General features: G+C 35.5%; 1 protein-coding gene across 3 annotated transcripts in view; it reads left to right on the top strand.

Annotated features, from left to right (window-relative positions):
• The window catches only part of lrba (LPS responsive beige-like anchor protein), a 235502-nt gene that overhangs the window by 52868 nt on the left and 159297 nt on the right, over window positions 1–23337 (top strand). For all 3 annotated transcript variants that reach the window (XM_052547153.1, XM_052547152.1, XM_052547151.1), the window contains exons 11-23: window positions 605–713; window positions 3506–3662; window positions 3788–3952; window positions 4511–4590; window positions 4683–4745; window positions 6344–6441; window positions 7226–7318; window positions 7973–8081; window positions 8723–8804; window positions 11488–11611; window positions 11765–11957; window positions 19829–21124; window positions 21294–21469. In XM_052547153.1, the coding sequence (XP_052403113.1) occupies window positions 605–713; window positions 3506–3662; window positions 3788–3952; window positions 4511–4590; window positions 4683–4745; window positions 6344–6441; window positions 7226–7318; window positions 7973–8081; window positions 8723–8804; window positions 11488–11611; window positions 11765–11957; window positions 19829–21124; window positions 21294–21469 (2745 nt within the window). The remainder of the gene's footprint in view (window positions 1–604; window positions 714–3505; window positions 3663–3787; window positions 3953–4510; window positions 4591–4682; window positions 4746–6343; window positions 6442–7225; window positions 7319–7972; window positions 8082–8722; window positions 8805–11487; window positions 11612–11764; window positions 11958–19828; window positions 21125–21293; window positions 21470–23337) is intronic.

Genomic DNA, 23337 nt, shown 5'->3' with positions numbered 1-23337 from the left:
CCAAAAAATAATTGAAAGCCATTCTTGTGTTAGATGAAAAAAGCATTGAATAGACATTACAAAAAAGTTTTTTTGTTGTTGATTAATTTATTACACATGAACATTTAAGCCTACACTGTGACCATAAAATTGTTCAGAAGTTGCAGCTGAAGAGGTGTTTAGGTATATTTACTGTTAACAGAATGTTCATAGATGGCATGAACATTTAGATAAATAATGCTCCGAGACTAATGGGGTTTCAAATGTGCGTTAATGGTTTTGAAAATAAAAAATATACTCTCTAACCACTAGGCCGCGACTTCACCAAATGAATGTGCTAAGTTGATAGGCCTAGTGAACATTTAGGACTTTTCTCAGTAGAGCACAAAAAAAGATCTTTTGCAGAATGTTCAAGCTGTTTCCAAGGAAAAGCCCTATTTGATTATTTTTTTCCCCCATTGTATCTCAAATCTCATTTATAAACTGTGAAACATGGCATGTCGTGTGAGCCAGATACTTTTGTATCTTTTATAATGTTTTTATAATTGTTATTTATCATTTTGTTGTTAGTTCTGCTGAGTCTTTCTCTACTGAAGCTCACCTGTTGCATGTTTTTTTTCCTCAGTTGCACACTACTGTCATTTGTGATGGAGCTGTTGAAGGGCTCTGTAGCTATGCAAGAGCAGGTGCTGGCCTGCAAGGGCTTTCTTGTCATCGGTTACGCACTGGAGAAGGTAAGTGCCAAACACGAATAAAACTTTATGCATTGAGTATGTTGAACATGTGCATCCAAAGACAATTTAAAGGTGCAATGTGTAATATTTACAACGACCTATTTGCAGAAATGCAATATAATGTATATAACTATGTTTTCAGAGTGTATATTACCTTAGTTTGAGCTATTTCTATCTACATACACCTCGGGTCCCCTTACATGGAAGTCACCACCATGTTTGTACAGTAGCCCTAAATGGACAAACTGCTCTACAGAGCAAGTCTCGTCACTTTGTTGTTTTTGCAAATAAAACAAGTACATTACAATTTGCAATAACATTGATTTATTGAATAATTAAGTAAATATGTGTTGATTTACCTTTGTAAGGAAATCTCATTGCTCTCTGCTGTCTTTAGCGACGACATCTTTACCTGTGTCAGCCACCGTAGCTTCTCTAAAGGGAGGGGTGAGCGGGGGACTGAGCTGTTGGTTGCAATTCTCAATCTCACCGCTAGATGCCGCTAAAATTACACATTGCACCTTTAAGTACTGCTTATGCTGTAACATAAGAAAAAAGGAGAAAACTGTCTTCTTAATGTTCGAAGTAAGCTTATATTCCCAAAATGAATATATGAGAGTCCTATTTAAACATGCTAGCATATGCCTGCAGAAGTTGCTGGGTAACACAGAAATAGAAAAAAAGTGGAATGCTTAAGAATATTTAGTACCGCAGCAGCGGATGTCACGTGATCATCTGTTTTATAACCAAGAAAAACACTTTATATACTCAAACCTTGACCTTTACCTTTAGTCCCCTTCTTTCTTTTCATTTTAAAAATCTGTTTCTCCTTTTTCTTTATGTATATTCACTTTCTTTCTTGTCTGGCAATTTGTTACTCAAACCTTAGCCAGCAGTAAAACATCCTTGACACTTAAGGTCTCATCTGGCCTCAGGTTGTCACATCAAATCGTTACACTCAATGACCACAGTAATCTTAAATAATACAAATAATAAAATAATATATATGCAAGTCTGTATCTGAAGGCCCTAAAATGTGCAAATGTTAAAAGCTTTGGACATGATTAAGGTGCTTTTGTAACTATAGAAACTAGGGATGCTCATTTCGATTAATTTTCCAGACCGACAACCGCCGCTCGTTAATCGATTATTAACCATTAACTGATAAGATTATAATATTGAATTGGCATTAAATACAAATAAAATTGACGTGTAAAATAGCAGCCCTACCTCAACACCCTAGATGTCAACCTCTGCTTCTGGATAATCAGTGCGTTATCTCCTCAGATCGCTGTGCATCGCATCTTCTCCCTGATAACATGGAGGGCAGAGTTTGTTGCCCTTCATCACTCGAAGCTTGTGGGTGTTTGCTTCGTAAATGGTACTGCATCGTACTTGTTCTACTGCTGTATTTTAATATGGCGCCGGATAATTTACAGGTAACTTCGTCGCCCTTTCTGTTAAAATGATCCCATACAGTGCTTCTTTTCACTCACTTCATTTTGCTTCCCTTGCTTGAAAAAAAAAACAATTCTGCAGGTTGTCACGTGTGTGGTTGTGCGTGCCGACGCGCTCTGTGAGTTAATAAATATAAGCTATATAGTAGGCTATTTTATTTTTAAACCATGCAGCAAACAAAAAAGAAAAGAACCTTAAAAAAACGTTTTAAACCGTTTAACTGATAGTATTAATCGGTCAAATTTTTTACTTTCGGTTAACGGTTAAACGGTCAATATGAGCATCCCTAATAGAAACTCAACTTCAAAATTTTAAATTAGTTCTAAATCCAGTGAAAATGAAAAAATGGTAACAAAGTCTAAAATGATTTATTCAATATTTAAACTGCAGGTAAATATTTAATTTTAGGAAGTCACATTTAATTTTCTCCCCTACACCCCCCCCCCCCCACCCCTTTTTTCTTTTGTTGTCAAAGTAAATGCTGCTACTGGGTTAGCAGGACGTGGCTGTGGTGATATTTTATACAGGAATGCTAGTGGCTCTTTGTTACAGATGGATTAAGATTTATAAACTGAATTAAGAGATTCATGCAAAGGTTGATAAAACCAGCAACACACTGATTTTTCAACTGGTACATCTTATGTATGTATGAAACACTAATTTGTTTGTTGCTTTCATTTCTTACAGTATGTTTTATTTTTCAGTTAAATAGTTTATATTGCCACTTGTGTTATATTTTCTTTATAGTTATAATATTGATACTCTTTTGGCTCTCTTAAGAAAGAGATTTGAGTCACAAGAGACCAAACTGATAAAATGAAGATTGAAAATCTTGTGTACTGTAATTTTAGAAAATAAGTTGCATCTGAATACGTCACACCAGGTCAGTATGGCATTGCTGTGAAACAAATAAATAAATAAAAAGGCACATTTTATTACTACATTCCAAAGTAATGTAAAATAGCAGTAAAAAAAAAAGTATATGCACCCAAAACAGTTAAAAGTTAAATTGAGCCTTTTAACTGTTTGGTTAATATCAAGAATATCCAGTAATTGTCCTGTGCTGCATCTTTAAGTGTAAAAAAGTAAAAAGATTCTCTTGTGATTGTTAGGACAGTGAGTCATCTGCACGTTGGCAATCAGCCCAGGTGTTATAAGGAATATTAGAAACACGTCTACAACAGCTTGCAAGACCTGACAGCTTCAAAAAAATCTGCAAATTCTGTTTCTTTCTCTCTTCAACATTTTTTGATAATTTGTTTTTTTTTTTGTTTTTTGTTGTTTAATAACTTAATTTTATAGATTTTGATTTCATGTTTGTATTTTCTTCCCAGTCTTCCAAAGTACACGTGACACGACCTGTGCTGGACATTGTCCTTGCCTTCGCCCGTTATCTTAGCAACCTTCCCACTGGAGTTTTGCTCTTGAAACAGCTGTGTGACCACATCCTCTTCAACCCTACCATCTGGATTCATGCCCCAGCTAAGGTACCTTACACATTTACACAAACTGACGCTGCTGCAACATGCTAACTTTATAGTTTGATCAATTCTTTGTTCTCTCAAATGTGACTTTTCATTGGTGGTTGAAACTGATTTGCCGCCCTCAACAGGTACAGCTGATTCTCTACACTTACCTGGCCACAGAATTCATCAGCACTGTCACCATCTACAATGCCATCCGCAGAGTTGGAACTGTACTGCAGATCATGCACACACTCAAATATTTCTACTGGGTTGTAAACCCACTGGACCGCAGCGGAATCACACCCAAGGGTCTTGGTAAGAGAACAGTCTGCTGCAGAACGGCTAAACCAACTTCTCAACATGTCATCATGAGACTAGGGAATAAGGGTCAGAAAAGGTCCATGTGAAGCTACAGTGGTGTCTAAAAGTCTGCGAATAGTAAACAAAAAAAACAAAAAGACATTCTATTTTTTGCATTTAATACAGATTATTTTTGGTGCAAATTATAGTTATATATAGTATTTTATGCTTATACTAATAGTTTGGTTTGCGCTCAAGATGCTGTGGGAAAGCATCCCATTCCATGATACCTGAGCAATTTATCTTTCAGTGTGTTTTGTGTCTAATTTGCACAGTAGACCGCTTTCTTGCTTGTCTCATTCAAATCTCATTACATGAAATTAATAATACACTGAGTGAAATATTCTCTTCATTTTGCTTGAAGTTCTAAAGGATCAAAGTTGTAAATTACAGACTAATTTTCCTTTAAGGCCCAGAACAAAAAAACATAATGAAAATGGATTAGAATCATCACAATCTATGCCCAGGGAATATTGTTTACGTGACTTTTGTTTGCTATATATCCTGCATCAGATGGGCCAAGACCCAATCAAAAGGAGATTCACTCTCTCCGAGCATTCCTGCTGCTGTTTGTCAAGCAACTTATCATGAAGGTACGTTAGTGTGGCCATAACATACATACAGTTTGAATAAAACAAATCCGTAAGTGCAGTCCAGGTAATGCTTGTGTGTTTTGTAAATGTAGGATCACAGCGTGAAGGAAGACGAACTGCAGAGTATTCTGAACTACCTGCTCACAATGCACGAGGTATCCTAATGCACCTACATTCATTTCAAACATTTCTCAATGCATCCATTAAACCTGTAGCAATTTATGGTAAATCAAGGCAGATTATCAATTTTTCATGTTTTTGTTACACTGTATAGTCTGGTGTAACTGCCACCAGATGGCGCTTGGTTCACACAGCTTTCTCTCTTGTACATGTTAAAAAAATGGTAGTTTACCATCATGCCACTTCCAGCAAATGCCCTATTCTCTCTCTCTCTCTCTCTCTCTTCTTAATTACATTTTTTAAATTCAGTATGTGCTTTATTGGCATGAGATTTGTTACAATGTATTGCCAAAGCATAGTGTTTACATCGAATCTAGAACAGATAAATAATTAAATGAATGAATGAATACATAAATAAATACACAAGTTCAACAATAATTACATATATATATATATATATATATATATATATATATATATAGAGAGAGAGAGAGAGAGAGAGAGAGAGAGAGAGAGAGAGAGAGAGAGAGAGAGAGAGAGAGAGTGTATGAAATAAAATAGAACAAAGAAATTCTTGAATTCTATAAACAACTTAAAATTTTCGATGTGTATGTGGGTGAATCACTGATTTGTTGATTCCTCCCTCTTTTTGTGATAGGCATCAGTGTATCTTGCTGCTAGTAAGATGCAGTCTTGTTTTTCACTTAATAAATATTGAAGTTGTGTTTTCTTGTTTAACATTTTGAAGTCGGGGCAAAGCTGGTGAGGACGTGTTGCTCTGTCTCCTCTTCTTCATGTTTACAGTAAAGGCAGCCAGTGCTGTCGATATCTGCCTGTCTCTATAGTCAGAGTATGATTGCTCAGTCTGGACTTCGTCATTTTTCTTCTTAATTTATAGTCTTTCACTGTACTCAGATATTCTGCAGTTCTGTAATCTCTATTTAGGGCCAAAAAACATTCAAGTTTACTTTGTTGTTCTATTTTGTTTTTACTCACGTGTTGTTCGGTGTGTCCTTCTGTACTCTGACGATACTCTTACAGAACTCAGCATGCAGGGCTTCAATCAGATTTTTGTCCCATTTATCAAATTTTCAAGTTTTCTTTTTAACATCAGCCGAGGCTCCGCTCAGGGCTCCCGTAGTTTCGATTGGGCTCAACCCTCCCCCAGCGCTTGCCATAGAGACATGCTGCAGAGAGAGAGATGTTTCGCCCTATGAAATGAACAAGACCGTGGTAGCATAGGCACACCCGCCAAAAAGCAACCTACTCTTAATGTAGATATTGAAGAGGGTTGGTGATAGCGGGCAGCCCTGCCTCACTCTCTCTTTATCTTTCTCTGTCTTTATGTATAGAATATTGTCCTTCTAATGTTTTTAAAAACACAATGGGGCACCAATTTTTATGCTTTTTGAAAGTGGCTTTTACTCACTAATAATTCATAGAAGCATATCTAAATGAAATGGATTTATTCCAATGTTAGGTTAATGCAGACACAGATTACAATGTAAAATCCCTTTCTTAATTCTTACTACTATAATCAATTTGCAGTGCCGTCTTGAATGACACCTGACTCTTACATATGCTTATTTATTTTATTTACTTATTTTATTTATTTTTTTATTTTTTTAAACAGGATGATAATCTGATGGACGTTCTTCAGCTTCTGGTGGCACTGATGTCTGAGCACCCTGGATCAATGGTTCAAGCCTTCGATCAGCGAAATGGAATACGGTGAGAGCTGTCGTTGTCCCTTAAAAAACAGAAATTATATTCTTCAACCCACGTTTTTATTAAAAACTAGCTGGGGAAAAAAAATCTGACAAATGAATTTGAATTAATCACTGTGGAATAATGCGAGGCCACAATACCTCATTCATAGCAGAGACATCTGAGTCCTGCTTAACACAACCTATAAAAAACACTTTCATAGGTTCACCTGATACCTATGCTCTTATACGGCCTGCATTTACATTTCCAAAGCCTTATAGACATGCTAGTTCCACTGACAGCCATGGGGTTAAATGTGCACACTAGCGGGGAGGGGGGGCATCTGGACGGCTCGTCATGATAAAACAGAGGGCCTCACTTTCATTTTAGATCTGACAACCTCATTCAAATCACACTTCCATCAAATCCTACTCCAGAAGGATATAGGCAGATTTATTTTAATATGTAGACAGTGTAATAGTCTCGGTTTCATTTGAGTGTACACGTCAGCTCTTATGAGATCTGTGTACATACCAGACTGCGTCGCTGCTCTTTGCCTTTGTCAGAAAGAAACACAACCAACATTCAACACCATATTTAAACTTTACCTAATTGCACATTTGTTTTAAATATCTAATAAATATGATCATGCATTTTATTTTTTAAAAGTTATTTATTTTTTATGTACATTTTTTTTTTTTTTAAATGTACTTTATTTTTTAAAATGTCCCTTCTAAGTTTATTTTGTATAATTTTTTTTCCCATCTGTTGTTAAATGTTTTTTTTTTTTCTCTTTGGTGAATAACAGGGTCATCTTTAAGCTGCTCGCATCCAAAAGTGAAGGGATCCGTGTGCAGGCACTCAAAGTCTTGGGCTACTTTCTCAAATATTTGTCACCGAAGTGAGTTTCTTCTTTATTATTTGAAATAAGGGCTTATAATAATACTGTTAATCATATTAGTAACAATAACACGTTAACCTTCTATTAATATGTGATTCCTGTACTGTACATGATTCAATTCGACTGTTTACTTTACAAAATGTTTCAGTAGTGGATGGTCTAGCTATAAATATTTAGCAGAAATAAGCTCCCAGCATACCATTAAATGAGTTGAAGGCTGATTTTTTTTTTCTTTTTCTTAAAATGCACGATTTAAAATAAGCGACTTGGTTTTTCCCAGAGTGAACTCAGCTGAGTTATTTTGATAACAAATTACCCTCACTCCACTATTTATTCATGCAGCATGGAAATATTTATGCACTAATGTAGTCAAAGTCTGTAGTCGTGCGTGAGTATTTTTCCAAATGCAGTGTCTGTGGTGTTTGATAGATAAAGCTCACTTTCATTTGTAATCCCATTTGCTCCATGTGAATTTCCCCCAGTAGGAATCTGACCGCCAAGTGTTTTTAAAATAGATGCAGCTTCGTTCCGTGACTACGGAGATATTATTCAGCCGCTTTGGGCTGCAGTTATGCCCTGTTGGGGCTCCGGCTTTATTTGAAGTAGATCACAGTGTGGGTTTGGTGCTGATGTTTTGGATGCCATGCTTTTTAGGGCGAAGTCAGAGGTCATGCTGGCTCACGGCCTGTTCTCTCTGCTCACTGAACGATTGATGCTCCACTCAAACCAGTTCACAGTCACAACATACAACGTGCTCTTTGAGGTCAGTCTCATATATTGGTTTGATTTTTTTTTTTTGGCTATAATATTATGTGAATGTCACCAAAACGTTACATTTTACCAGTTGCATTTTTAAGGCAAAAAGGCATGCTCTGGACATGTGGTGCTCGTTTCAAACAGGCATATTTGGCCTGCTTTGTACTGATCTGATCTTCCACTTTTTTTGTGTTATCTATCAGTAAAAAGTGGCGAAGCCTCTGATGTTTTTTTAAAATTTAAAATGAACTTAAATAATTTAAATATGTTTTTTCTTTTATCTGTACTTTAGGTAGTTTAGGGAAGATTCTTCACAGATAATTTTAACTGGGCTAATATTTTGAATTCAAATATTCAATTATTGAAACATGCTTTTATTTGCTTTCTCTCATATTTTAGATTTTTTTCTTAAATATTCATGAGTTTTTTCTTTTTTTTTTATATTTCAAAATGTTTTGCCCCAAATTTAGCTGAAATCCTGATTTTAAAAAGTTTTTGCCAGTTGGATAAGGATTGTTTTGAATCTGTTGTTATATATCATGGTTGTTATTTTTATGTAACTGGGTACTCATTCTCATCTCTAATCTGGATTTTAGTGCTTAACTGGATATCAGTGATGAACCAGAGCTTACTTGTAATTTTCTCCAGATTCTTACGGAGCAGATCTGTACTCAGGTCATTCACAAACAGCATCCAGACCCCGACTCCTCTGTGAAGATTCAAAACCCACGTAAGTTATATTACACACAGATAATCTTTATAATAATTAAATGTGCATGTGTTAGTAGATTCAATAAATATTTTTTTTAAATGGAAAAATTCTACTTTTAACTTGATTTTATATATATATAAACTTGACTATAACTTGACTATATATATATATATATATATATATATATATATATATATATATATATATATATATATATATATATATATATATATATAATTTTTTTTTAACTGAAGTACATCTGACCGTTTTTATTTTATTTTCTTTGGTTATGTATTTCTACTTTTTTTGGTTTATATTTAGTTTTTTAAACAAAAATTAATCTTTACCTGCATTTCTCAGAAAAATCACAAATTATAAATGTCATAAAGAAATATGTACAAACACCGAATACAATATTTACACTCATCACCTCATTCAGAGATACAGTAGCGGTCAACATTATGCCGGTGCGTTCTAAACCGGCTCTCAGATGTATGAAAAAATGTCCTTACACAAGAGACGGCAAGATCACAAGTAGTGTCTGCCTCCTATTGTAAAATGGCTTAACTCTGCTTATTTTTATTCATGATTTACAATAATAGTGTTAAGCCAGTCTCATTTCATATTGATGCGGTGCACATCAAACAGTCACCAGTATTTTCTTGCGTCTAATGGTAAAGTATACGGTTACCACAGACAAATGAAGCTCGTTTGATCGTCACAAATACTCAGATGATGAACACATTAAAAACTAATTAACTTCCCTTTGTAGCACTGCATTGCATTTTTCACTGCAATGCTTTCATTCGCAACCAGCTAGTTTCTGAATATTAGATGGTTGAATTCTCTCTTATAATGAGATGCCTTTAATTCCAGCCTCGGTTTATGCTCAATTTTACATGTGTCTGATTTAAATTCGGAACAGGATTTGGCAGCAATCAGATGCTCTGGTTTTAATGTAAAAAGTGAAACTAATATCGTATACTGATGCATATCGGACCTTTACCTAATGAAGCTTAATTCTGAGGTACTGCAGGCAGCTGATTAGAGCTGTATTTACATGGAGATGTGACCATGTACACAAACCACTTGCCAGTCAGAGGGACGACAGTGAATCACAGATCCTGAGTCGGTTTTAGAGCGCCCAGATGGAGATGGTAGACCGACCGAGTCTGATTCAAGGCCATCTCACATATGATCAGAGAGTGAGCACAGCACAGTTTCAGCTTTCTTCTGTGTCTCCTTGATTTGATCTGTGTTGAAGCCTCTAAATGGCTCTGATTGCAGTCTTTAGCCATGTCAGACCCAATCAAACAAACTGAGGAAGCAAAAGTTTCTTTTAAATTAAACTCCGGGACAAACCAGGACCAAATGGTGATTGGAGAGCGAAAACCCCAGAAAAGTGCAGAGATACATGCAAAGGTAATTTTCTACTGGTAAGGTTCAGTGACTCTAATTTGAGTGAGTAAGGCGTAGAAACAACACAATTCTGCTGGAACGAGTGAGAGCATTGGTTACAGATGCCGTCGTGCTCTAAACTCCCTGTGACGGCTGAAACTTGAGCTGCTCTTCTCAACTTAATGCATGCTGACATTGTCTAGATAATTCATCTAAACAACCAATCTTTCCAGTTTAAGCTAACGCTCTGTTCCAGGAAGCCACGACTTTAGCTGCAGAGTTTAGACTATACCGACCTTATGATGTAGAGTATACTTTTACTCCCTCCACAATATATGCAGGTTATTTCCTCACTGAATGCAGAATGTTGGGGCAACAATTAACATGTATCCGTTTTTATACAAATTTAGCTTTTCTTTCTCCTCCTTGATTCATATATATATATATATATATATATATATATATATATATATATATATATATATATATATATATATATATATATATATATATATATATATATATATATATATATATAGTTCATATATAGTTCATATAGTTATTTATATATATATATATATATATATATATATATATATACACAGTAGTCAACATTTGAAATGGATAAAAAAAAGTTCATCAAATGCATTTAAGTTTCTAGGACAAATTTGATGAAAGGTTTTGATCCACTTCAAATGTTAACTATAAATGTGTGTGTGTGTGTGTTTATTTTTACATTGAGACTGCCAATTTTTTTTGTATCTTATGTTCACCAAGGTTTTGTTTATTTGACAAAAAAATACAGTAAACTGTCAAATATTATTGCATATTAAAATAACTTTTACTTTATTCAGTATTAGATTATTTTTTTCTAATGGCAAAGCTGAATTTTCATCATCCATTAGTCTAGTTCTCCGTGTGACAAACTTTCAGAAATCATTCAGAAATCTTTTTTTTTGTTCATTATTGAAACACTTTCTTTGTTACATTATAAATGTATTTAATGTAACTTTTTTTATGCATTATTCATGAATATAAAAAAAAAATACTGACCGCAAAACCGTTAAATGGTGTTTAGTATGCTTGTCCATGTATGTTTTACAAAATTGTGCAATGTATGTAATAACAATGGAGTAATAATGAAGGAAAAAATGCAGTCAACAAAATCTGTATACAAAACTATATTGTGTAAAAACAAAAACTTAATGGTTCATAAGCTTTTTAAAAAATAGGCATTCAGATACAACGTGAAACAGTACTGTTCCTTCATGGGCATTAAAGGCAGATCTTTTTTTCCCATCAGAGATCCTAAAATTGATAGCTGCTCTATTAAAGAACGCTTCTCCAGGAGCCGAAAGCATGGAAGTACGGCGTATCTTCCTCTCGGATATGATTAAACTCTTCAACAACAGCAGAGAGAACCGCAGGTGAGGACACACACACACACACACACACACTCACTCGCACTCTTTAAATGAGGTATTTTCTATCTGTTTGTAAATACATCATACAATGGTAATTACATATGAATCTATTTTCTCTGAAAGGAGTCCAGGTTTTTAATGAACTTGTTTCTGTAGGAGTATTTTGCAGTGCTCGGTGTGGCAGGAGTGGATGCTGTCTTTGTGCTTTATAAACCCCAAGAACAGCGAGGAGCAGAAGATCTCAGAGATGGTGTACGCCATATTTCGCATCCTTCTTTATCATGCTGTTAAATATGAGTGGGGTGGCTGGCGCGTGTGGGTGGACACACTGTCCATTACGCATTCCAAGGTTAGGACCCAAACACACACACAAAACAACACATGGATGGATGTATTAAACGTGTTAGTTGCAGTCATGAATGTTTATTTGAATTCACCAAACTTGGTTCTCTTTCATAGAACACAGGAAATGATTTATGCCTACATTATTATTTGTGTTATTCATTTTATTATTATTATTATTATTATTACAACCGAACAACAGCTAATAGTAACAAATGAACATAGACTATATATATATATATATATATATATATATATATATATATATATATATATATATATATATATATATTTTTTTTTTTTTTTTTTTTTTACGTTTTTGAAGGAAGTCTCTATTGCTCACACTGGCTGCATTCACTTAATCAAAAGTACAGTAAATTTAATGTTTTTAAATATATTTTAAAATGTTCTTTATTCTTTTGATGGCAGAGCTGAATTTTCTGAAACCACCTGTCTTTAGTGTCACATGATCCTGAAATCATTTTAATATTTGGTGGCTTATTTGTTGTTCAAGTAACATTTCTTATTAGTATCATTGTTGAAAACTTTTATACTGCTTAATATTTTTGTGGAAACTAATAGTTTTTTTTCTGGATTCACTGATGAGTAGAATAGGAATAATAGTATTAATTTAATGAAAAAAGAAAAAAGCTTGCTAACCTAAAACATTTAAATGGTTGTTGTGTACAAATGTTTGGACTTTGCCTTCTTCAAAAGTCCTTCAGGAAACGTCTATCACCGTGTCTCTCTTCCTTTCTTTAGTACTGACTGCACTCTTGTAGTTGGTTCCTTCTCTCATTGCCTTTTCCCCTGCTGTGTTCAGGCTCTCTGCCTCAGCAGTAATACACTGGCTTCTCACTGCAGAAAGCCGACTGTTAATATGCTCCATAATCAGCTAGACTTCTCAGATTAGGATCTGAATTCTTCCACTGCCAAACCCTCTGTTCATACTTTTATTTACAGATTGAATTGCTTCTTTAATGTATTTGAGAACTCTCAGTTTTCTGAGCTTTCTAGCTTCAGAAATGTCTATTTTAAGATGCTCTATTGATATTGTAATATGGACATGGTTCCAAGCGTAGTGAAGTCATTTGGTGTCAGACTGTGGCTTTGGGCACCAGCTGCTGGCATTGCACCATTGCTTGGCTCTGCTTGAGTTCTTGTCACTGGCCACTTGGGGGTGCAGCTGTGCTATGCAGTGAGCTCTTTAGTTCTCAGTGTGCTCATTCATCAGCATGCACAGTCTTGTTACAGACTCAGATTTACTTCAAGTTTGTTATTTCTGTGGTACTACCGTCACCAAAGGGAATTGCATAAATAATGATGGGTTTCCCAAACACCTCTCATCTCCTGTTGGCTGGACATACAGCTTCCACTGACTAGGCCAGTGTTGCTACTGTATGTCAGTAGTAACACAGAGTAGTTGTAATCAGAGATGCCCAAACCAGGGCCCATGGGTCAAAATAGGTTTGTGACGACCTTTGGTTTGACCTGGCAATGTCATTTTTTCAAAGGAGGAAAAACATGCAACTGAGGCGTTAGATGAACAGTCTTCATTCATCTCTTTGTTTGAACATTTTATATTTATTTTTACATTTAGAATGTAGAAACCTAAGTGAATTTTATAAAAATAAAATCTTTGTGTAATATAGTTATTATTTATTTTAGAATATTAGGATATTATGCAACAATTGCTTTCAGTCTGCGATCAAAATTTAAGTTAGAATTTTGAGCCTTCATAGTAAAAAGTTTGGGACAGCTGCCAGTTGTCTCTGCATATTAATGTCATAATTGTTTTGTTTTTTATACAAAATCCACACTTCGGTTTTAAAAATGGTAAATAACACACACACACACACTCAAAACAAAAACTTTATTATTTATATTATTTATTTATATTTTCAATTATACTGCATTTCATAAAGAATTTGTATTGTGCAAATTGGCTTGCATTGTAAATACAATTGTGTAAACTGTGCTACCAAACTTAGGTCAAAAGCATGCTAAAATGCATTTACGATAGAAATTATATCGATAATAGTTAATATAATGGTAATATGTAAAAACATTCCTTTAAAAAAAAACAAAAAAAAACATCAATTTTATTTTTTTCAGTCATACTCCATAGTTAATTTTACACAGTAAAACAAAACAATCTGTTGGTGGATTGAGCAGCGATAAAGTATTGCTGCATGCTTTGCTTTCATTCTTTTTTCTATCAGACATGTTATATTTGAGCGTGCTTGCATTTCTTAAGTAGCTCACTGCTGAGCAAGTGCACACAAATTGATCATTCCCCTTCCTATGGGTCAAGCCTGTAATTGCTTTTTTGCGCTATAATTGCACAAGATTAATGCAGGTAAGGTCCTGTTCTGTTTACAGCGTCTCTGCTCTGATCTAAAAACAGAAAAGGGGGTTGTGTGTATGAACTGAAAAGGTGCAGCAGTGCAGAGCTAGAGAGATACATGCATCTGCTGAGGGAAAAAAAGCTAAAGAAACTCAATTGCAATTTTATTGTCCGGCGTGATAGATTTCCTGCCAACTCTGGAGTAGGAGAGCTGTTTGTCACTGTAGCTCTCCCTTTCAGCTGCAGGGCCTGACTTTGTGTGTGTGTGTGTGTGTGTGTGAGTGTGGGGGAGAGAGAGAGAGAGAGAGACATAGTGTGTGGAATAGAAAGAGTGTGTGTTTGCATCTTAGTGATGCACAGTATATGTGAATGGTTTGTGTGGTTTTTAGGTTGTTGTATACAAGGTCTCCAGATCCCCATGTTTGAACACATTTAATATTCATCTCAAATAGCCTTGGCAATCATTAGGACAAGTCCTCATAAATTCAACCGGCCTTTTGGGAACCCCCTGGTAAATAAATACATGCTCTTGGGCAGACATACGTACATTTACATGCATGCAAAGCTTTTTTTTGTCTCATCTGTTCAGTTGTTTTTCCACTTTGCTGTAGAGTGCAGTCTGTCAGAATATTTCTTCAATATATTATTATAACATAAGCATTAAATATTTTTTAAATACATACTTTTATTTTGAACACATTCTGGGACTACAGTTAATTTTCATCACATAATAATAATACTACTAAAACAAAGATTTTAGCAAGTGTGCTGTTGTCTGATTGTTGCTTTTACTTGGCATGTGTGTTTCAAAAGAGACAAAGTCTCCTTTCCAGCCAGCCCACTGTAGGCAGACAGATGTTTCCGCAGATGGGCCTGCTGACACCAGGGCTTACCCAAGGTGCCCCTGTCCCAGCACTGCACATAAATGAGACTGGCTCCACACAGTTACTGTAGGGACAGTTTTCTGCTGCAAGTGATCACCTTGTGAAAGACTTGGTGCCCTCTATGCTTTCCTAGTCAGCACTCTTCTCTTCCACTGATAAGAACATCTTAATGGGTGAAGGAGATGTTGTAATGGTCCTGCAAAAGTGGCTGCTCTTCGGGAGCCTTTAGTTTCCTTCTAGAATGCTCTATAGAGAGTTCTGTTATTTCCTCTGGGGCATCACACTATGCTTTTTTGTTATTATTTCGGTATCATATTGGCTGAGAGCCTTTTCCAGTGCTGCAGTATTCTAGTAAATATAGAAATCCAACCATTTTACCATTTGTATCACTCCAGTTGCAGTATTTCTCATAGCAAGTGTCATGATGGATGCCCAAATCCACTGTAATGTTATAAATAGTACTGTTTTGGTGTTAGAGAATTTAGTGTGAAAAGTTGGGTAAAAAATGTTCTTGTTTAGACTTCAAATATGTGATTTATTAAAACATTAGAAATTAGAAAACTAACCTCACCTTTTCACTCATGAACCCACTGCGATGCTTTTATACTTTTGACTGAATTGCCTAGCAACTTTTCTGATGGCTGTTGTTGTTTGTTAAATATTATTATGATTCAATAAATAATATTTTATGTAAATAATAATAGTATTTAATAGTAGTGTTCAGTATTGGGAAATCTTGTGTGTGTTGCTGATGGTTCTAAACTGACGTTTTCAAATGATCAACGAGGTTGGGCTCAGCTGTAAACTGTCAAAATGAGATTTGAATCTTTGGCGGGAGTATTTTCAAACAAAATGGTTTTTAAAAGACATTCCGTTGTTGTTTTTAATGTCTTTATACACTCATGCCGTCGGACTGTTGTATAAATGCAGTATCACATGAGTAGCCATGTGATATGGCTGTGTATCAGCACAGCTGTGATTACTGTACCTCTGGCTGAATCACGTGCTGACATAGTCATATCTCACTGCTACTCATGTGATATTGCTAATATATAAACTAAAAAGTAGTTATTGTATTATATCTTAAGGGTAAATTGTGTGTTCGTCTTGACATATATTGTATGCCACTATTAATATCCCTTCACCATTTTTGACTTCTGGTGTTGTATAGGAAGACTTCTTATACCCTGCAGCTCAAGCAGTACCTTCTTTTCAGTCTTTATTTTCTTGCACTTTCTTAATATTTTTAACAATTCTTGTTAACCAACAAGAAACAGATTTAAAAACAAAAGATGCTTGTCTTCTTTGACAGTTGTGTGATACTGGGCCTAATTGAGATGTTAGAAGGAATGACCTGCCTATCTTACAACGTCAAGCCTATTTTGTGGTGTCATGAAGCTGCTTATCGTACTTGACAACAGCAATACTATGGATTTAGAAGACAATGGGTTCCAGTACTGGAACATTGCTTGTAAAGATAGAGGCATGCCTGCAGTCAGTCTGTATTGAATACACTCATAGGCCGCTGTGCGAACTGGCCTTAGAACATGGATAACATTGACTGTAACATTGACATTGACAGTGATAAACCATTCACATTCTTGACATTCATTTTGCAAGCTTACCATACCATCACAAAAGCAAAGTTTAAAGAATTTCCTGAATATTTTATGACCATCCTTTTTTATTTAGCTGTCTTACAGAAATGTCTAAGATCACAGTTCTTTCATCTTAGTATCATTGTATAGTAGCTTAGTATTGCTATTGTGTTGTTCCACTTTTTTCTCATTTTAATGGATCAAAACAAAATACAACACTTCAAAACAAAGTATGTTACAGAGTTTTGCTTCGCAGGTGCTTTTGCCACTTTTAATGTTATGCTTCGATTTTTCTTTTCTTTAAAACAAGAGAGTAATTCTCCTTGTCTTTCCCTGAGTTTCTCTTTTTTACCTGTATTGTACACTTATGCAGACAGCTGTGAGTGTATCAAAGAGAGGAAAAAAAAAAAAACTAGCAGTGTATTTTGGACAGAAAAGAAGGGATTCAGTCTACTGACCACATTGATTTTTGCAGGAATGGAATCGCATTTAGCTAATCCAATTAGAGCATTCTCAGGGTCCCTATTTCCCCTTTGTTTTGCGGTTACTCACTATCTATTGATCTAAATGGGGCTCCCTACCAGCCCTACAGTGAGAGTCTGTGGCCGACTGCTCCCTGCTGATCTAAGATCAGTGATTTAAGCGCTGTGTCTGTCTGTTGCTGAGCTTGCAGTCTGATTGCTGCAAGTTCTGCTGGATCATCAGTCTGATGCTGGATGAATCTTCCCTTGAATTAGGGATGCATGCATGTATTTATTTATCTATCTTATACTTAATTTTTATTTGTTAATTTGAAATTTTTGGGCTGGTAAAGTGCAGTTTTTTTAATGCAATTAATTATTGATATTTAAGGCCTTTTGAAAAACGGATTTGCATTAAGTTAATTAATAACAATAATTTGGCAACCAGCCAACCTGGTGATACAAATCTCATTGTCATGTTATGAAACCTGCACTATATCCTTTTAGATCAACTGTAGGTTTTTCAATGCCTCACATCTAGTTTAGAGAGTGGACTGAAATTAAATAAGATGAGATTGAAACTGATGTCTAGCCCACCGGGTGGCATACAGACTATATTTCAAAACCACATTTCTATAGTTACCCCTTTCCAGAGTAACTTTATCTCTACAACACACCAAGGGCTCACATGTACCATTTGCCAGTTATGGTAAGGTAACTAATGCTTTTCACATGATGTAATACTGTACTTTATTGGTACGATATGCATTGTAGCGAGCTGCCAGACAATGAGGTGCTTTTAGTGTGCTTATGAGGATTTTTTTAACATTTAACAGCATATGGTATACTTACTGATTCTTAAAGATAATACCTAACAGGATAATATGGGGCCTCATGTGCAGCTTTTAAACCCTTAGTGGTTAACATGAGTTCTAACTTGAATTTTTCACAAATCCTCAAATGCCTTGCAGGCCTTCCTGATACTGTATGTTTGTAAGTTTATCCGAAATTGACTGGTTTTATCTGTAAGGCTCCATTCCTTCATATGGTATCTAATCACAAAGGAGGTGAATATTTTTCTGAAAATGCACCATGTGGATTTAAATGTTAAATGCTGATTTGAGCCCAGACTAATGGTCTTGCTATTCCAAAGAAGAGAGTCAGGAGAGAAAGAAAACTAGCAATACATTTCAGAGCTGTCCGTTCAGAGCCAACAGCCATGGATTACCAATCAGACCACATGGAAGATTAATGGCCAGGCTTGTAGCAGGCTAATTTAGAACAATAACGGCCAATTAATTACGTATAATAAGGCTTTCTTGCCTAAATGCAAATGTCGGCATTGGTGTGGAAGCTGCAAGTTGTTTCTCATTTCCCCAGTGGTCTGTTTGACTTTCTGTCTGTTGTGTTCGTTTGATAAATTGTGGTGTGTTTTGGTGTGCTCAGACTTCTGTATCTCTGTCTGCTGCTAATTGTAGTACTAACTAAATACACATAACCATCTCTCTTTTCATAGTATATTTATTCCTGCCTGGTCAGGCTATTGTACAGATTTTTTGGAAACTTGTATTATTGCTTTTTTTTTTTAAATTCAATAATAATAATTATTTTTTTTGTAAGTGCTATAATCAGACTACATTATTAATATAAATACAGTAGGTGGCCAACCAGAATGTCTAGTACCGCTTTATGTACTGCCGCTGCAGGGCCACGCTGTTAACTGCAAGTCAGTCGCGTGTTAAAGTCACTCACAAAGCTACCGCCAGGTCGCGCAAAAGGACAGTTTGCAAACTGATTGGAATTATAGTTTTTGTAAATGGAGATCAAATAAAAAACTAAATAAAACAATACATTTATAATATAACATTATAACATCCTTAAAAATAATTAGAAATTTAATCTAAAATGTATTTTTAGAAAGTTAATTTCAAAACGTGAGATAGGCTGCAGCCTAATGCCTAAAAAAACAAACAAAAAAAAACAACTGCATGTTATGGTTATTAAACAGTCATTATGAAAACCTAAAATGTTGTGTTAAAGGGCTTTCATTTCGATCCACAGCCTAATGAAAGTTTTTGAACGAAAAATCCTGACCTTGGTCGTTGGTTCACTGTACAAGCATACATGTAGTTCACGAGACTTGATTTGCGTCACAATTTACTCTGACTCACAGGATATTAAATTCGAATGTTTAGATTACATTTAGGGATGTGTGTATTTTGCCATAAAAAATAAACTCATTGAAAAGGTGGCTTATTGTTGCATGTTATAGACTGGGCCTAGTTCTAACATATTTTGGCATTATAGTTACATAATATCACAAATTCTGAAAGGCTTGAAAATTACATTTAATAATTTGTTATAGTTTGTTAATAATTTTAATAATTATATATATATATATATATATATATATATATATATATATATATATATAACAATTCCATATAGTCGTATAATATAGTACTACATCTTTACAGAACTTCTATATTATACTGTACCTTAGTTAGTTTGCTCTGATTGAGAATTGACATTTTGCTCCCGTGCATAATAAACATTCCTTCAAACTGTCTTAATGTCTGTTTCATCAGGTCACCTTTGAGCAACACAAAGAGAATCTGGCCCACATGTTCCTTGAGTACCAGCGGATGGGTTCTGAGGGAGGATCTGAAAGCAGAATCAGAACTGTATCTGGAACCAGTCATGATTCTCAGTTCCTTGCCTCAGCCAGTAGTGATCTGAATGCTGACGAGACTGCTCCATCTACAGTAATTGAGCTACGTGTTGATGAGAAGGTTACTGATCAGCCTGGAGACAATGAGGAAACCAGGGACCAGATCCCAGTCACAGTGTCCAACATTCTGGCCAGAGATGAGGAAGAGAGACAGACAGACACTGTCGCTACCTCACCAGAGACAAATAAAGGGGATAAAGGTGAACAGGTCACTACAAAAGAACCAGGAAAGGATAATGAAGTGCAAAATATAGAGGTTGACATTGATGGAGACCATGAGAGAGTGGAAAGAGTTGAGGCTGACATCACAATGACTGAAGGGAGTGTAAACGAAAAAGAAAGTGCTGATCTGAGTGTAATAGATGATGCAGACAATACTCAGACTGCAACCGACAAGGATGCCAATGTGGAAGCTGAAGCTGTGAAGATACCAGCTGAAGATGATGGTCAAACAAGCACTGCTGATACTGTACTAAATGTTCAAGTAGGAGATAAAGAAAAGGGACCTGGAGATTCTTCTCCTGAAGTTGTGAAGGAAGCCAGAGTGGAAGAAACTTCTGAGGCTTCAGCAAACCAGGAGACCAGCGAAACTGGGGCCTCCATCAAGAATGAAGATAGCACTGATGTTTCCTCAGCCAACAACTTAGTGAAGGTCAGTGATGACAGCACGGAGGAGACTTCTTTTGTTTCAGCTACAGCGGGTGAGACTGATGACAATAGTGCTGAAAAGGAAGATGATGGGAAGGAGAAAGACAAGAAGCTGGAAACCGAAAAAGATGAGAAGCCGTTACAAAATGAGAAAATAGAGGAAACCAAGGATGAACCAGCTCACGTGGTGGAGGTGGATTTAAACCGAAGCACCTCTATCGATGAGACCAAGCTTCACACAGAGACTACAGCTGGTCATGGTGCTGTTGAGACCGAGCAAACTCCAGAAGTGCTTTCTCCAGATTTGTCCAAGGTGTCTACGGCAGAGGTTAGCCCTTGCACTGAGAGTATGTCACAGGATCCAGGAACTAACCAAGACATTCTGAAGGCAGCGGGGACTGAGACCTCAGCAACTAAAACCAAAGAGATTAAAATTGCTAGACTGGATGTGTCAAGTGTGGCCTCAGACACAGAGAGATTGGAGCTAAAGGACACCTCAACAACAGTAAGTTTTGCAATATTAATAACTGAGGAACATGAGACCTGGTTGAGACCTACAGAAATGTACTCATTTTATTGATTATATGAAAAATTTTGATTTGTCACGGGGCAAGAAAACACTTTTCTTTAGGTCACACAAAACAAATTTGAGAAGAATTGTGTATTTTTTGCAGAATCTGAGTGCAAATCCAGCAGCTTCTTCAAGCCCCTCAGGTCAGGACAATGAGGGCTCGTCTTCGGCACGGTCCACTATGTTCCGTATTCCAGAGTTCAAGTGGTCTTATATGCACCAGCGCCTTTTGACTGACCTGCTGTTCTCTATTGAGACCGATGTGCAGATGTGGAGAAGGTGAGAGAAAGACCAGGAACCAAAAATTGTCATTTTAGTCTACTTTTTGTGTGAAGCTTTCATTTTAGTTGTTATTAGTTTTAGTCACATTCAAACTCTTTCTAGTCTAGTCAAGTTTCAGTGGACTAAAAGTATTTTACCCTTATTTTAGTCAGTATTATCCATGACTATTTTCGTCTAGTTTTGGTCAATGAAAATTGTATTTTAATCTCTTTTTAGTAATGCAATTATATTTAACCCAGTCAATATAGTATTAGTACCTAGTAGTATGGTCGAAACCACATTGTTTTAGCCAAACCCATTTCAGACAAGGTTATCTTATTATATTATTGTTACCTTATAGACTATAGATTATATCCATTCCAGAAACAGAAGATGCTCTGATTAGAATTTACAAACATTTATTTTACCAACCAAACATGTTAGAAGTACACACATCGATCCCTTTCTCTATGTCAGACTTAACTTTGATTGTTGTCTCCTTATTAAATAATGGCACGAGTGGGGCTTGAGGAAGTGACCTCGCCTGCGTCTGCGCAGTGTGACCTGACACAGCCCCTGAAGTGAGACACAGGAAACAGAAATACTGCTAAATAATAATAACGCGACTAAATGAGATGAAATAACGCTATAACATTTTGTTTAGTCTCGTTTTGGTCAACGAAAATAAAGAGACATTTTAGCATAGTTTTTATTTTGTAAACCACATTGTCTCATTTTTATTCGTCAACAATATTGCATTATACATTTAATTATAGTCATTGTCACATGACCAGCATTTACGTTGCATCTCGTCTCATATTTGTCACATGATAAAGGTTCGTTGACGACGATATTTACTTATCATTTTCGTTGACGAAAGCAACACTACAGAAGCAAAAGTAATATTCGATAAACGCTGGGTATTTTTTGATTGGTAGTCGAAAATCGCACCCCTCCCACGCATGCCCATATAAAGAGAGAGAGGGAGAGAGACTATTAAGGCTTTCAATCTGTATGATAACAAACTGTTAAATTCATTAGAGAATAGTCTATCCTAACCCAAGCCAATTGATGGTTCTATGATTGCTGAAAAACATTAATATAACATAACCGAATGATGGCACTTATTAACATAACAGTCCGTCGATTATCAACTGCTCACAAGGCTGTAGGAGTCTAGGACATTTCTATTTGAAAAATAAGCATGAACATTAATAGCATTTTATTTATTTATTTTACATTTACAGATGAATTAAGATTAGAACACAGTAATTCAGCCATAAATATCAGGCTTAAAGCACAGTATGAACTAAAACATATTGTGAACAGCCTTAATGATGGCACTTATGTGAACATTAATTTTAACATCTGTATAAATAACAGTAACCTATTTAATATAAAAAAAATAAAAATAATAAAAAAAGATGCTCGGGAAGATGGGAGCGCAATCTGTTCACAATTAGTCTGGCCACAGAGAACACCCTTTCTGCTTTTGCAGCCATTATAATAGTTTAGTTTAGGTTTTTAATGGCAAAGTGGTCATTCAATTCAAGTTTATTTGTAAGTTATTATATGATTCAGTCACACATTTAGCAATAATTGCTAGTTCTGTTTGTTGATTCAGGGTTAGCATCATATGAGGTCCTCTGAAGGTCATATTTCGTTTCGATTCTTTATTAATTGAATAAAAAAATATATTTGGAACATTTTATGTTTGTTAAATTCAAGTTTGTTTGTTTTTTAAATAATCTACAAAGCGGCCTCAAGACAGTCAGTTGAGCATTTTTGTCAGTTTATCCTTCTCAAAAAATATAAATAAATAACATCAGCGTTATAATATTTTAGGAATAAAGTCAAAATAACAATAATAAAATCATGTAAAAGTG

The sequence above is a fragment of the Carassius gibelio genome, chromosome B1 (genome assembly GCF_023724105.1).
Source record: "Carassius gibelio isolate Cgi1373 ecotype wild population from Czech Republic chromosome B1, carGib1.2-hapl.c, whole genome shotgun sequence".
In the NCBI taxonomy this organism is placed as follows: Eukaryota; Metazoa; Chordata; class Actinopteri; order Cypriniformes; family Cyprinidae; genus Carassius; species Carassius gibelio.
The sequence above is the reverse complement of the archived record's forward strand: the minus strand, read 5'-3'. Positions and strand labels throughout refer to the sequence as shown.